At 44.1% G+C, this 16,974-nt stretch overlaps 1 protein-coding gene across 2 annotated transcripts in view; it reads left to right on the forward strand.

The window, feature by feature from the left end:
• The first annotated feature begins 5,713 nt into the window (after positions 1–5,713).
• Positions 5,714–16,974, forward strand: part of PHF19 (PHD finger protein 19) — a 33,884-nt gene continuing 22,623 nt past the window's right edge. Inside the window, exons 1-2 of one of the 2 annotated variants that reach the window (XM_060270246.2) lie at positions 5,724–5,996; positions 16,413–16,607. In XM_060270246.2, coding sequence (XP_060126229.1) covers positions 16,428–16,607 — 180 coding nt within the window. In that variant the 5' untranslated portion in view covers positions 5,724–5,996; positions 16,413–16,427. Of the gene's footprint in view, positions 5,997–16,412; positions 16,608–16,974 lie in introns of both variants that reach the window. The other variant, XM_088664954.1, reaches the window with a different exon arrangement.

The raw sequence follows: 16,974 nt of genomic DNA on the forward strand, positions 1-16,974 counted from the left end.
AGAGCTGGGCTTAACAGCACGGCACAGCTGTGGTTTCTGGAATCCTGCACTATTGTGCAAAGGCCTTGCGTGGCCTTCCTGAGACTGCAGTAAGTGAGGTGCTCTGACCTGCTTACCCAGGGTCTTGGAACTGCCATGGGAGGCCTCTTGAGTCCTCCATGAGATCTCATGGGGCTTTCACAAGATCTCCCAGAACCCAGAAGCTGCTACAGCTTCTCCAGCAGCTGCAAGGTGGTGCCTGTGGAGGCTTCCCTTGGATTCTGCCACCTGAGGCAGGTGCCTCAGTCTGCCTCATGGATGGCTTTGCACCCTCCTTGAGTACCTTTTGGCCTAGCTGGGATTCCAATCATGGCTCTTGCTCACCTGTATGAAGGATATAGAGGGGTGTGCATAGAAACTGGCCAACATCGCTCCATCCACTTTTGCCTCTGGCCCTGCCTATCAATGTCATGCAGCTTGCCTAGAAGTGAAATGGGCTGAAAATGGCTGTTCACCCCTTGTGAAGCATCTGAAAGCCAAGTCTGATAAGGAACAATTGAAGGACCTGTGCATGCTGAATCTGGAACAGAGAAGACTGAGGGTGGACATTACAATGGCTCTCTGAAGAACTCTCATGTTAAAGAGGAAGCAGACTTGCCTTCTGCTTCTCTGGAGGGCAGAATTAGGGCCGTTTGGCTGGCAATTATAGGGAAGCAGGCTTCTGCTGGATATTAGAACAAACTTCCAGAAATGATCAACTGCTTTGCTTTGCATCCTCCTTGGGTGGTTTTTGGCCAGACTGGAATGTGTCCTTGAGCTCTGATAATTTATCTATATATTTCCTGGGAACATATGAGCCCCACTGTTCAGCCAAAAAGCCTCCCACAGTGGTTTAAGTAGTACAATCAACAGAAGATGCTCCCTACCAGCAAAGTTGCAAATGGGGGGGGGGCATGTAAGGGAAATGGGACAGGGGAGGAAGAAGAAAACAAGAACAAAAATCTTAGCACTAAACGGTTGTTCCCAGAATGACCACCTGGCACAGTTCAGGGGGAGGGGGTGCCTCGTGAAGCTTGGCCTCTGTAAAAGCTGAAGCCTTGTTTTATCTGCTTTTGCAAAGGAAAACATCCATGTGGTACAAGGCACCATCCTCTGCTGGGAGACTCACTTATCCTGTTAATTGCACAGTGAAAGCCTTCTATGGATCATCATGACTACCAGTAGTTCCTGCTTGCATACATATGGTTACTTTTACATACAGAAGTGCATTGGCTGTCAAGGGAGAAAATATTGAAGCAATTCTTTGAGTCACATGATGAAGCACGCCTTTTTCTGATGGATTCAAAATTTCCATGTGACCAGTTGAACAACTGTGTGGTTTGTGTATGGTAGCCTACTTAGCAGACATTTTCACATACTTGAACATTCTCAACACAAGCCTTCAAGGTAGTGATGTGAACATTTTTTTACATTAAAGATAAGATTGAGGCAGTGATTTAAAAATTATTGTTATGGGCAGTGCTTCCCCCCCCCTCTCATTTTCCTACTCATTGAAATACTGCCCCTCAATGAGGCCAAACTTAGATTCACAAAATGTTTAGGGGTATGCTGCGTACCCCTGCATCCCCACAGAAAAAAAGCACTGGTTATGGGCAAGCCAAGTAGAAGGTGGCAGCCTCACTAACATCCCAACACTGGAGACATTTATGGAGGCCAATGACAAATAATTGCTACCAGAAGTAAAACATTGCATCACTGAGCACCTGTGTGATTTAGCGACTAGCTTCAGAGATTATTTTCCAGCAGCAAATCCTGAAAATTAATGGATAAGGAATCCTTTTGAATGTGGTGTTGTACGACTAACAACTCTATCTGTGGACTTGTTGATGTGACTTGTGCTGGTTCATTGAAATCATTTTTCAAAGAATGTAGAGCAGTGCGTTAACAAGCCCCACTGGCACCTGGGGGGGGCTGCATGGGCACTGAGCCATGGGGGCAGGGCACAGTAGCTTCGGCACACTGTGAACCCAGCCCTGCGCTGCTTTCCCCAGCCGCCCAGAGTGGCTGGGGGAACCCGGCCAGATGGGCGGGGTATAAATAATAAATTATTATTATTATTATTATTATTATTATTATTATTATTATTATTATTATTATTATTTGTGAGTGGTGCGCTGCACTTTCAGGGGCTTCTGTGCCATCTTGGGCTCCATCGTGCCACCCTCAAAGGTGTTGTTGTTGTTTAGTCGTTTAGTCGTGTCCGACTCTTCGTGACCCCATGGACCAGAGCACACCAGGCACTCCTGTCTTCCACTGCCTCCCGCAGTTTGGTCAAACTCATGTTCGTAGCTTCAAGAACACTGTCCAACCATCTCGTCCTCTGACGTCCCCTTCTCCTAGTGCCCTCAATCTTTCCCAACATCAGGGTCTTTTCCAAGGATTCTTCTCTTCTCATGAGGTGGCCAAAGTATTGGAGCCTCAGCTTCACGATCTGTCCTTCCAGGGAGCACTCAGGGCTGATTTCCTTAAGAATGGATAGGTTTGATCTTCTAGCAGTCCATGGGACTCTCAAGAGTCTCCTCCAGCACCATAATTCAAAAGCATCAATTCTTCGGCGATCAGCCTTCTTTATGGTCCAGCTCTCACTTCCATACATCACTACTGGGAAAACCATAGCTTTAACTATACGGACCTTTGTCGGCAAGGTGATGTCTCTGCTTTTTAAGATGCTGTCTAGGTTTGTCATTGCTTTTCTCCCAAGAAGCAGGCGTCTTTTAATTTCGTGACTGCTGTCACCATCTGCAGTGATCAAGGAGCCCAAGAAAGTAAAATCTCTCACTGCCTCCATTTCTTCCCCTTCTATTTGCCAGGAGGTGATGGGACCAGTGGCCATGATCTTGGTTTTTTTGATGTTGAGCTTCAGACCATATTTTGCGCTCTCCTCTTTCACCCTCATTAAAAAGTTCTTTAATTCCTCCTTGCTTTCTGCCATCAAGGTTGTGTCATCTGCATATCTGAGGTTGTTGATATTTCTTCCGGCAATCTTAATTCCGGCTTGGGATTCATCTAGTCCAGCCTTTCGCATGATGAATTCTGCATATAAGTTAAATAAGCAGGGAGACAATATACAACCTTGTCGTACTCCTTTCCCAATTTTGAACCACTCAGTTGTTCCATATCCAGTTCTAACTGTAGCTTCTTGTCCCACATAGAGATTTCTCAGGAGACAGATGAGGTGATCAGGCACTCCCATTTCTTTAAGAACTTGCCATAGTTTGCTGTGGTCGACACAGTCAAAGGCTTTTGCATAGTCAATGAAGCAGAAGTAGACATTTTTCTGGAACCCTCAAAGGTAAGTTTAATAAAATTAAACTTGTCTGCCCCACTAACTAAACCTTTGCCATTTTTGTGTGGATTTTTCACAAATTTTATGGTCTGTTTTTTTATATAGTATACCTAAAATCCTTTGCTTATTAGAGACTACCCCACATTTTCTTCAAAAAAATGCTTTGCACAGTTAAGTTCCATAGAGTTCAAAAGTAGGGGGTCCATGGCTTGGCTAATTGGGAACCACTGCTCTATCAGTCTGGGAACCCATTTTATTTTATGTATTAGATATTTTATGTATTAGACATTTCAACATTCTCTCTTCTTAAAATATTATTTATGCTTTTCAGATTTATAAATTTCACTAATTTTACAACCATTTTAACATTTCAAAAATGAACTTTCTTCCCCCTCTTTCTGCGGTTCCTTAAATTTATTTTTAATATCTTCTGCATATCCAAATTAACTTAATTTGCTCATTTATTCATCTTCAAATATATACTCTTATAAAACTGCAGGTTATTAAAACAATCCTGCCAATGTTCTTATCTGTTTACAATTTATCTGTAAATATTCAATAAACCATTTCCATTATTTTATGAAAAAAAATGTTGTCTTGATTTCTTATTCTTCCGGTAAGTTTCGCCATTTCTGCATACCGGTATTCCATAAGTTTTTGTATCTTTTCTTCCTTTGCTGGGACTTCTGCTTCTTTCCATTTTGGGGCAAGTGAAATTCTTGCCGCTGTAGTAGCATACATGAATAAGTTTCTATACAGTTTAGGTAGTTCTGTCCCTATAATTCCCAAAAGAAAAGCTTCTGTTTTTTTTTTACAAAAGTTATTTTAAATATCTTTTAAAATTCATTATATATAATTTCTCAGTAAGCTTTAACCTTACTACAACACTACCACATATGATAAAAAAGAACCTTCTTTCTCTTTACATTTCCAACACTTATTTGATTTAGATTTATACATTTTTGCCAACTTACTATATTTTCATATCGTTTTTTCTTAGACCAAAACATACTGCAAATTTTGTATCCATATCCCACAATTGTTTCCATGCTTCCATGTCTATATTATGACCGATACCTATTGCCCACTGTATCATTGAGGATTTTACTTGCTTATCCTTTGTCTCCCATTCCAATAATATCTTATACATTTTAGACAACACTTTTACATTGCATCCGAACAAGTCTCTTTCCAGTTGTGATATTTGTTGCCCAAACCCTATATCCTATTTTTCAGGCATTTCAACATTCTCAAGATGGGGTTACCTTAAATTTTTTTTGAAAGTTTGGCAGTAAATTAAGGTAAATGAAATAAATAAAAGGAAGGGGGAGGGGGAGTAAATACTTAAAAAGCAACAGAAAGCAGAGGAAAACAACAATAACAAAAGGATAATAAAATGGAATTAAGGTTAAAGTACAGTACAAAATAGTATATATGTAAGGAGATAAGCTTCTTATTCCCCTCATCAGTTCATGAGTTGCTATGATTTCATTCCAAATATCATTATATTTGTCCATACGAATCTTCGCCTGAAAGTGATCTGTTCATATGTTGCAAGAGTTGTCACATTGTCCATCCATTTATCAAAGGGGGGCATATTTTTATGGCCCCCTTTGATCAATGAATCAGTATCAATCTGTTTGCGGTTGTAACGGCATGGAAAATCCCTTTATGTTGACTCATTGTCAAGCCCCTTATATTAGGCACAGAGACAACCACCAATTTACACACATCCGAGTTGACATGTGACTGCACGTGTGCATCGCCGCAACCTAGAAGTGGCCAGAAGGGGGCGGGGGCGTAACAGGGCGTAGTGGGGTGAAGTGGGCTTGACACGTGAGTTCAGGAGTTCAAACTCATGGCATGCTGTAGGCAGCGGCTCACTTCAGTTTATTCTTGGCAGCCTGGAATTTGGAGTTACACTGCATGAGCATAGGGACTCATGCTTTTATTATCGCATTTCTACCCCACCACTCCTTCAAGGAGTTCGAGGTGGTGTTCATGGTTCTCTCCCCCTCCCCATTTAATCCTCACAGTCACAACAACCCTGTGAGGTAGGTGAAACTGACAGGCAAGTAAACAGCCCTGGCTGAGTATGGATTCCCAACCCTGGTCCTATACTGTATCGTGTTATGTATACACAGACAAATTTCTCTCTCTTTCCTCAGTGTTTCCCCCCTTTTTTCCTTTTTGGAGTGGTGGTGGTGCGGGGGGTGGGTGGGAGGGTGACAACGTATTCCCCCCCCCTTCGCGCAGTCGAAGCGAGGGCCGTGCTACCGGCGGGATGGAGCCCAGAGGAGGAGCCGGGGGCGGTCCGGATGGGCGGGGAGTGAGGAAGCAGCCTGCGCTAATTGCATAAGCAAAACGTAAATAATTCGCGGGAAAAAAGGAGAGAGGAAAAAAAAGAAGATGGCGCCTCACATCCTCAGCATCTTCAGTCTGCAACAGCTGCCTGAGGAGGAACAGACACCTTTCTGAACCTTCTGGGGAGTGACACGGGGTGCAGCGGGGAACCCGCTCTGAGAGCCCCGTTGCGGGACTCGTGAGTCCGATCTGCACTTTAGTGCTTTTCCTGCGCACACTCCCCCCCCGTACTTTTGACATTTTCTTCTTTCCAATGGAGCAGGAGTGGAACTAAAAAAAAAGAAAACTTTATTGATACAGCAAACCGGTAAGATTTTGTATTTGGCGGCGGCGCGAGGGGGTGCGGGGGTGCGTAGCAGAGAAGGGGTATCCGGCAGGTCTCCAAGCGAGCGGATTTGCGGAGAAACTTTGGTGGCGGCGTGCCTTAGCTTTAGAAGAAAGAGTTGCAGAGTTTTCTATCTATTTCTTTTTAAAACTTTTTTTGCTGGGCATTACAGGATTTTACAAAACCTAAGGCACGAAGCTTGCATGTTCATTAAAAAAATAAAATAAAAATAATGAACCGGTACAAGGTCGTTACATTTGTGAATATTTAGGCTATGGATCCTAGCTTAGGGAGCAAGTCACTTATTGAACTCGGCGAGAGATGCTTTACTTCCGAGTAAAACGTGTGTTCGGGATCGCAACCACATTGCGCTTGCAAGCCCACGCACTCTGTCCCTTGCAAAGCAAAGGTGTCCCTCTGCACGCTTAAGTTGAACGTGGTGCGGGTTACTGCCGAATTAAGAGGCAGAAGATCGAGCCGCCTGAGGGTACCGGGTTGGTGGGGGCGGAGAGGAAGAAAGCTGTCTGTTTTGCTATCAAAAATGAAAGTGTAACCACTTCTGTATCCCTTTGGGAACTAAAAGTCTCGTGTTGTCGGCTGTAACCAGCTGGATTCTACTCGAGAGCAGACCCACTAGAATGAATATGGGCCGGTGTGAGTCATGCCCACCAGTTTCAATGGGCCTACTCCGAGTAGGGCTGCCGCAACACTGAAAAAAAATGGGATTCCGCAAAGGGGGGGGGTTGTGCACGCGCCTGACTGTGCAGATACTTCATTGACAGTTGGTTGCAAACTTCAGTAAATATGATGAATAAGAAAGAGGGGACGCTTAGTTGCGGAGATACCCTGCGCGCGCGACGCTTTTTATATTAACCGCATCCTTTGACTTCTTTCTGTTTGAATAGACAGACGGTGTGTTGTTAACACACACACACACACACACACACACACACACACACACACACACAAAATGGATTTTCTTTAAAAAAAATTTTTTGCACGGGTCTTTTTTTGAATCAGCCAATCAGAGCTCGGTGAGTAGCCGGCTCTTAGTCAACTACACGCGGGAGATTTACTCTCTTTGGTTACAGTGAGAGAGCCCCCCCCCCCCAGTGATGCCTCCTGGATTATTCTGAGAGAGGACACACAGCCTCGATAGCTCCTCAAAGAGGAGGGAGGAAATTGGCAAGGGGCTTGTAGAACTGAACATTCACTGGTAGGATAGGTTTATCCGATAGTATTAGAGCTCAGTGGAACCTCCATCTTCAGGAACAGTATACCAGGGACAGGGACTCTCACTCAAAGGCTGTACTGTATTCCCCCCATGGACAATCTTCTAGGAAATGCATGCCTCTGGTGGGCAGGGCCAGAGCCAAAAGCATATGGTGCTACAGGTGTGACTCTTACAATATATATACTCTCTCTCTCTCTGTCTCTCTGTCTCTCTCTCTCTCTGTGTGTGTATTGTTGGCATGTGCCTGCTTCAGGAGACAGTGGTGGAATGCATTTTCAGGGGTGAAGTCAAGCCTTTGGAGAGTTATAGCTGCTGCTGTGGCTGTAGAGACTGATATGGATGGAGGCAGCAATGCTTCTGAATTCCAGTTGCTGGAAAATGCAGGAGGGTAGGGCGTTCTTGTGCTCAAATCCTGCTCGCTGGTCTCCTGCAAGCATCTGGTTGACCACTGTGAAAATAGGATGCTGAACTAGACTAGATTTGTCTGATCCAGCAGGGCTGCTGCCCTTACATTATTATGTTCAGGTAAAGCATGGAGGCTAAAATGAAAATGCTACCGCTGATGTGTGTCTTGAGTGTGTGAAATCCACCTGTATTGTTTAAAAATTCTGACCACCATGCCAAATTTTCGCATTCAAATTGTGGCAACTAAATTAAAGATGAAAAGAAAGAAAGAAAGGGGAATGGCCGGACTGTCCTGTCACCCCCACCCCCACCTGCACCCCATTCAATGGAACAGGTTGTTTCACTCACCACAATCCAGTGGTGGCACCTGGTTGGTCAGAAGGCAGAGAGCCAGAGCCAATGAGAGGCAGAGCCAACTAATTCTGGTCTAGTCCCTGCCATCCTCCTCCAGGCTGACTTCTACAAGGGAAACACTGAGACTAAGGAGGCAGAGAAGCTGGCAGGCAGGCCACTCCCAGAACTGATTGCAAGTAAGAAGGCAGGCAGGTGGGGGCTTTCTGAGGTTGGTGGGGATGTGCCCTGCTTGCCCTGACAGGCTCATCTGCACTGCAGTCCAGACCTTCTGCTAAGAAGAACTTTGGACATCTGCCCCCAAGTCCTAGAAAGATGGCACCACTGCTTGGCACCCTGAAGTGCTGGGATATTTGACAGTCTTTCCAAGACACAGAAGGCAGGGTTAAGTGATTTGGGTTCCTGCTGCTGCTGGACATTGAGGCAAGTAGTAGCAGATTGCTGTGTTACAGGCATGTGTGGTGTTGGTGTTTTGTAACTTCCTTTGGGTGTCCCCCCCCCCCCCGTGTGGCATTTCTACCTCATCCTGTAGACAAAAAAAGGACCTTTTTTTCCCAGAGGAAAGGTGGGGTTATTGTTGGCACCTGTCTGTCTCAAGAGACAATGGAGTGTGCCTCTGAGGCACACCGCTGCATTAGCAACCCCGAAGTGACCTCAGGGTGGAAGCCTAGGCAGTGTGGATGGAGGTCCTGGGCTGCCCAAGTGACAAGACCTCCCTCTTGGCCTCACTGATGTGGTCCAAATTAAACAATGGAAAAAGGACTTACCAATTTTTATATGGCAAGACAGAATGCCAAGGATTAAGTATAAAATATTAATAGGTATGGGTGGTGCTGTGGTCTAAACCACAGAGCCTAGGGCAGGCATCCCCAAACTTCGGCCCTCCAGATGTTTTGGACTACAATTCCCATCATCCCTGACAACTGGTCCTGTTAGCTAGGGATCATGGGAGTTGTAGGCCAAAACATCTGGAGGGCCGCAGTTTGGGGATGCCTGGCCTAGGGCTTGCCGATCAGAAGGTCGGCGGTTCAAATCCCTGTGACGGGGTGAGCTCCCATTGCTCAGTCCCAGCTCCTGCCAACCTAGCAGTTCGAAAGCACACCAAAAAGTGCAAGTAGATACCTTCCCGGCGGGAAGGTAAACGGCGTTTCCATGTGCTGCTCTGCTTCACCAGAAGTGGCTTAGTCATGCTGGCCACATGACCCAGAAGCTGTACACTGGCTCCCTTGGCCAGTAAAGCTAGATGAGCGCCCCCACCCCAGAGTCGTCCGTGACTGGACCTAACGGTCAGGGGTACCTTTACCTTTACTAATAGATGAGAGGAATAGAGGGGGTTTCTCACTTACTGATTTGAGACTGTACTTTGAGGCTGTATGCTTAGTGTAGATGAAGGAGTGGGTAGAATTAAAGGATGCAGGAACTCTTGACATGGATTGGACCTAAGGTTTGGGTGGCATAGCTATTTGTATTATAATAAGACCAAAGTGCATAAGAGTTTTTTAAATCATGTGAACAGGAGGAGTGTGTACAATGTTTGAGCAAAATACGGAGAGATGTTAAGAAAGGAAGACCCCAAGTTGATATCTCCAATGGAGGCAGTTGTGGTAAAAAAAATTGAACATGGAGGAAAACAGAGGAACGTATAAAGACCTTCTTGAATTATAACTCTGTAAGACTTAAAAAAAGAGAAGAAGTGATTAGACTAGTCACATATTGATTCCAGTATTTCCAAATAAATGAGATGTTTAGAACAGGCAAGGAAAAAGGATTTGTAGAAGGTGGATTGGAATTTGAGAAAATAATATTGGGAAATAACAAAAAATTAAAGTATACAGAACTCTACCTGAATGGGAACCTAAAGATGAATAAGTGAAAGTGACGATGATACACTGGGCATCAGTTATTGGATATAACACTGAACTTTTGGCATGCAAAAAATTATGGAATGGGCCAGTAATATTTTCGGCCTGCTATGCAATTCAAGAGAACATCTTCAAAATGGTATATAGATGGTATCTGATGCCAAGTAAACATGCCAAAATGCATAAGAGAAGATCCAATGCATATTGGAAATGTTTAGAAAAAGAAGGCTCTCAATATCATATGTGATGGCAATGTAAGTACTGTATGGGGATTGGGGGTTGGGAAATGATATATTGAGGAACTCACCTTAAATTCACCTTCCCTAAAAGACCAGAAGCCTTCTTGCGGGCAATAACAGGGGAAGATATACCTAAGAAAACAAGGAACCTATTTTTATATGCAAATGTGGCTACAAGGAAAACTTATGCAAAAAAATTGGAAAGAAATTATTGTTCCAACAAAGGATCAATGGTTGCAGAATTTGATAGAGTTTGTTGAGTTAGCAAGTTTGACAACCAAAATAAGAAATTGTGATGAAAAGAGAATGAGGCGAATGGGAGCTTTTTGAAGAATACTTTAGAGTAGTATCAAGGTTAACTGGCAAGTAGGATAAGCCTATGAGCAGCAATAGACAAGACAAAAGAAAAGAAAAGGGAAATAATAAAGGAGGGGGGGAGAAAAAATGTAAGGAGTTGTAGCAAACTAAAAATTTGAAATAGAGTGTCAATGGAAGATAAGTTGGGAAGTCTATATAAAACTAAGGCAAAGCTTGTATGGATGTAATGTGTCAAATGGGAAATGAAATAATAATAATAATAATAATAATAATAATAATAATAATAATAATAATAATGTGATATGGGCCAAAGCAGAACAAGATGTTTGGCACCAGGAGTTGCAGGAAGGAGGCTGCTGCTTACTGGGAGAGGGAGGGGCAGTGAGGTCAGAGGGGTGCAAATGCGTTGGCAGGAGTACCTGATTGGCTTTTTTGGTGCATTTGCACTGCGCCAACCTCACCACTTCCTCCCTGCTTCCTCCTGGTAGGCAGCATCAAAGCAACTGCTTGGAGGTCAGGTGAGCAGTGGTGCCCGTCCATGTCATGGGCTACTGATCATTACTATTGCTCTCAAGAACCATTATTTATTTTTCTAGTGTCACCCATGTGCAGAGCCCTTTGGCAAAAGCTCTGGTTGACAGGTCCCTGTCCTGAGGATCTTGCAGTGTAAAATGTGACCAAGGGTGTGTGTGTGTAGGGGGGGGGGATGACAGAGAGAGAAGAGGGAAATGGAAGCAGCGTAAACTCTGGAGAGGAACAAGCATCTCTTGTTGGTTTGCAGCCAGCTAAGTTTTACCTAGAGTAAACCAAAAGAACTTAATGAACTTAAGTAATATCATGTTCACACCATACATTTCTTAGAATCATAGAATTGTAGAGTTAGAAAGGGACCGTGAGGGTCACCTAGTTCAACCCCGTGCAAGGCAGGAATCTCAGATAAAACATCCATGACAGGTGGCCATTCAACCTCTGCTTAGAAACACCCAAGGAAGGTAGAGTCCACCACCTCTGGAGAGAGTCTGAAAGTTTTTGTGATGTTTTCGAAGGTAATGAATGGTTGGTGAGGACCCTGAGTGAGAGGCAGGGAAGGGAAGACCTCCCAGGTGAGAGGCGGGAGGTGAGGTCCACCCCTTTCTTTGTGAGCAAAGGGTGAAGAACTACCCTTGAGAGTTTTCTTTTTCTTTCTCTGTTTTTGTTTTTAATTAGATTAGTTTATTGTATTGCATTATGAAAAAGCTTTAATAAAATATTGTGAGGGAAAAAGAAAAGAAAGTTCTTCCTCATTTTTAGTTGGACTCTCCTGTCTTGTAATTTGAATGCATTGGTATCAGAGCAGGAGAAAATAAGCTTTCTCCATCTTCCATGGGACCAGCCCTTGAGATATTTGAATGTGGCTATCATATGTATATCGTTTCCTATTTAAAGTGGTATACCACCACTGCAAAACACCATAGCTTCCCCATAAGAATTTTGAGGGCTGTAGTTTGTTAAGGGTGCTGGGAGGCGGGAGCTGGAAACAGGACCCCCCCCCATTCCCCTCATAGAGATGAAATTCTCAGAGGGCTTTGCTTTAACAACCAGTCCCTCTTCTGTACAGGGAACTCTATGAAGCGGGGGTCTGATAGCAGCTTTAAGCACCCTTAACAAACCATAGGACCCAGAATTCTTTCTGGGAGTGGGGAGCCATGACTGTTTATAGAGTGGTAGCATACCATTTTAAATTTATGGTGTGAATGTGGCCTTAGTCATGGCTATTAATTTCAGTGGTTCTACTCTGAGTAGGCCTAGCATTGACTACATCCTAATGTGCTATGGCTTTATATATATATAAATATATATAATAGATTAACACATCACCTTTTAAGGTAAGCACCCCTTGTGGGGCTCAAGCTGACAATAGGATCAATATTGAAATCAAGAGCAGTTAACGACATGTGGGCAATACAGTATTGTGCCAAAGGCTTCCTGGTAAAGATGGGTGGTGATTGTATGTTTGTTTAAGGAGATTTGAAATCCCTCCGGGGTTTGTGCATTGCGTAATTGTGAGGCTGGAGAAGCAAATCCAATGAACTCCAGACCTTTTTCTTGGAAAACCAGAGGCGGTTTCTCATAGTTTGGAACTGAACACAGAATGAGCTTCCTTGGAACCTGACCCGCCTCAATCTCCAGCACTGATTTAACAAGCAACAGACTGCGCCTGCTGTAACCTGCTGCTAATTGGCGCTGGCTTCCTCAGCCAGCAAAATAAAGTTAAGGAACAGCTGTCCAAAGAAACTTCCTTAGGAAGTTGCCTTACACCCAATCAGACAATTAGTTCCTGAAACAATCATATGTTCTCCTGTTTATCTTACTCCCCATTCCCCCTCCTTCCTCTGATGTCTTCCTTAATTGTAAGCTCCCCAGGGGCAGAAACAAGCGTTAGAAATTGGGATAGGAAAGACACCAAGGAGCCGTGTGGCTCCTGGGACCTAGTTTGTGGGCCCCAAAACAAAATGTCTAGGCAACCTTTTTTTTTTTATGCCGCGCTACCATACCAAGTAATTTGCCTGGCAGTACGGCAACAAAAAAATAAATATTTTTTCTCTTTGCTGTTAGGTGAATCAGTTGGTCTGCAGAGTAGCGTGGCAGCAAACGGCACTCATTTTTTGCTGCTGCGGTGCCCAGCAGACCCCCTGACTGCAGCCAGGCAGGTGGAGATGCTAAGCACCCAAGGATGGCACCTAGACATCTCCATCCAGTTGCAAAATTGACTGGTGCCTGGCTAATTTCGGAATGCTGGCATAAACATCTTGAATCTGTTCTTTGTAAAGCACCATGTACATGTTGTTTAGTCGTTTAGTCGTGTCCGACTCTTTGTGACCCCATGGACCAGAGCACGCCAGGCACTCCTGTCTTCCACTGCCTCCCGCAGTTTGGTCAAACTCATGTTTGTAGCTTTGAGAACACTGTCCAACCATCTTGTCCTCTGTCGTCCCCTTCTCCTAGTGCCCTCCATCTTTCCCAACATCAGGGTCTTTTCCAGGGAGTCTTCTCTTTTCATGATGTGGCCAAAGTATTGGAGCCTCAGCTTCACGATCTGTCCTTCCAGTGAGCACTCAGGGCTGATTTCCTTCAGAATGGATAGGTTTGATCTTCTAGCAGTCCATGAGACTCTCAAGAGTCTCCTCCACCACCATAAATCCAAAGCATCAATTTTTCACCATGTACATAGATGGTGCTATATCTTATGTAGGCTATGTTCCAGTTTAGACAATGAGGAATAGAGCCATTCAAAATAGGCATGAGAAATTTAGGTCCACTAATTTCAGTGGGTCTAATCTGAGCAGGATTTAGTTTGATACATATATAAATATTAAATATATTTAATAAATATTAAATATATTTAATAATAATTTAGTATATAAATTAATAAGAATAAGCTCATTTAATTTTTTTTGAAACCAGTTTATGTCCTGCCTTTCCATACAAAGATTCTTTCAAGACAATAATGTGTATTTGCCCAACCACAGTAATGAACTGAAGATCAACTAAATAATATCCATTAAAACTATTAATAATGATTAAATGATCATCCATTGTATCCAATGTTAGTCCTACTCACATTGAAATGAAATGAAGGACATGACTCATTTAGGTCCATTAATTTTGCTAAGTCTACTTTGAGTAGAATTTAATTGGCTACAACCCATTTTTTTGTCTCTGAGAAACCCGCCCAAGGTGGCTAAATAAATCTATACAACAAAGCAGAATACAATACAATGTTGTGAGCATCCATCTGTCTCAAGAGACAATGGAGTGCGCCTCCAAGGGTGAAGTCAAACTGCTGCATTAGTGACCTCCCTGGGGCACAAGTCTGGGCAGTGTGTACGGAGGTCCTGGGCTCCCCAGATGGGAAGACCCCTCTCTCAGCCTCCCTGATGTGGTCCAAATGAAAGCAGAGCAATACGTTTGGCACCAGCTTGGCTGCAGGAGTTGTGGAAGGAGGCATACAAGGTGCCATCCAACCATCTTAGAGACTCCACTCCAGATTTGCGTGGGGTTTAGCCTTGTCTTCTCCCAAAGATATCCCACAAGGCAGTGGACAGTTAGGATCAGAGTTTTCCTTCTCCTAGATGGGCTAACTTCCAGGTGGATGAGCCCCATCTGCCCCTCACTTCCCTCTACAGAACAAGCAGAAACTACTTTCTTGACTATTGGACCCACAATTGGCCTGGTCCGTTTAATCCACCAGAGCTCATCATTGCATGCAAGGAAAGTCCCTAACTCACTAAGGGTTTGAGATCCCTCGGCTACCCTGATTTAACTGGCCATTCGAAGCTGTTTCCCGGGGTGTGGTGCCATCGCACATTGGACATGTTCGCAGAACTGGTCACTCCCAAAATTATGAGCAGTTTTCTGGTTTTGTGGACGGATGGGTGAATTGTGCTTCCTCACCAGATTTTACTCTGGGTCTTTTGTTGATGCTCATTGTATTGTGGAGTGTTAATGGAGGAGTAATACCTCTGGTGGGGAACATGTCATGTTGCTACTGGTATTTTGTCCCCCTTTGGTCCCCACCCTGCACTCAGCTCTCGCCTGTAGCTCCAAGAAGTTGCCTGCGTTCAATAAAAATTGTGGGCAGCCCCACACAGAGTGCATTGCAGTAATCATTGTGTTTTAGTGGTCAGGCTACATGATGCCTCCTATCCCGGGTTCCCTTTATAAACCATGCAATTCCTAGCTGAAGCCACCAGAGTTCCAAAGACCATCCTATTCACCTGTATTTGATAGCCTTCTGATACCAAAGTCCCAGCTTGAGGTAATGTCGACTGACTGGGAGTATACGTAACCCTGAGACTTGTCATTGCTGCCCTGCATTTCTGAGCTGCTGTCCAGTGTGACCTCAGCGAGGCATATACTGACACCCAGGCCTTGTTGCAGAGTGTTCCATGCACAACCCTTGGATCCTGATCAGCCCGCAGCAACACATGACCAGAGGGTCATGCTCCAACAGATTGTGCAAGGCATGTGCTTGCCAGACGTTGGGGGAGTGACCTGCTAGATGTTGTTGGCTCAGCTGATCTTGTAGGCTTTTGAATTCCATAGTCTCTACTGAGCAAAGGCATCTGCAGCCAACAAAGAGATAAAAATAGATAATGGTGCTCGTTGGCTGGGCCTCCTGCTTTTTGAACCGAAAGAGTTCCTGGAGGGGGTTGTGGTTTTGTGATGTAATCAGGGCAAACATCACCCTAAGTAACTGGTGGCTTCCATAGCCTGTTGGCCTCCAAATGGACCCTGTCCTAGAGCTACAACAGGCACCCCCAAACTTCGGCCCTCCAGATGTTTTGGACTACAATTCCCATCTTCCCCGACCACTGGTCCTGTTAGCTAGGGATCATGGGAGTTGTAGGCCAAAACATCTGGAGGGCCGCAGTTTGGGGATGCCTGAGCTACAATTTCCAGAGTCCCCTATGAAAGAGGGATTGATCGCTGAACCACTCTGAGAACTGTAGCTCTTCCTGTTTAAAGTGGCATCATAGTGCATTATGTGTGTGAATTCCCCCAAAGAATCCTGGGAGTTACAGTCTGTTCAGGGTGCTGAAAGTTGTTAGGAGATGTCTATTCCTTTCACAGGTATACAATTCCCAGAGTGGTTTAAGAATTCATCCTTTTCCTCAGGGAACGAACATTTTGTGTTATTTTTTTTGTGTTATGTGTTATGTTGGAAGCCGCCCAGACTGGCTGGGGCAACCCAGTCGGATGGGCAGGATATTAATAATAATTAATAATAATAACAGCAACAACATAAATATATTATTATTATTACTGTATTATTATTATTATTATTTTATATCACATGCAGCTACCATTTTGTGCTTCGTGTATTGGCACTTTCTCCGAGTTCCAGATGGGCCTGCCAGCTGAAAAAGTTGGGATCCCCCCACCTTCATTAATGAAGCTGAATTTTAAAATGTAAAATAAAATAAAATCTTTCATGTTTTACCACCAGTGTCCACTCAGGGTCATGGAGAGCGCCAGTGTTAAGCCTGTGCTTGCGGGCAGCAGACATGCTGAGCAATCCACGGTGGATACAGTTGCCAAGTACCATAAAAGCCGTCAAGAACTGATGCTCAAGCTAACGGAAGGACAGAACGTCTTGTGCTGTTGGACTGATGGGCTCTATTACCTTGGGAAGATCAAGAGGGTAAATAAAGTGGTTTTTTTAATTAAAAAAACTTCTTTATTGGAAAAAAATAAATCATTTTCCTTAGCCAAAGAATGCTGGGTCCTATTCTCATGGAGGGTAACAAAACATTTGTGCTCTTGGGAACATTAGCAAGATCTTCACTTTTCATTCATATTCTGCGCAGGGTGTGTGCAAATCAGATCAAATCAAATGTAAGCACCTTATATTGCTGTTGTATTCAATGAGTGGTTGAGAACACGTCAATCATAGCCCCACTGAAATCTCAGAGCAAAGTGAGGCAGTGAGGAGAGGGTGCCAAGCCAAAGTAATAATGAAGTGACACCAGTTTTCTGCCCTCCATGCCCACCAGCTGAAGTAATTGTTT

Source organism: Zootoca vivipara, chromosome Z2 (assembly GCF_965207765.1).
Source record: "Zootoca vivipara chromosome Z2, rZooViv2.hap1.1, whole genome shotgun sequence".
In the NCBI taxonomy this organism is placed as follows: Eukaryota; Metazoa; Chordata; class Lepidosauria; order Squamata; family Lacertidae; genus Zootoca; species Zootoca vivipara.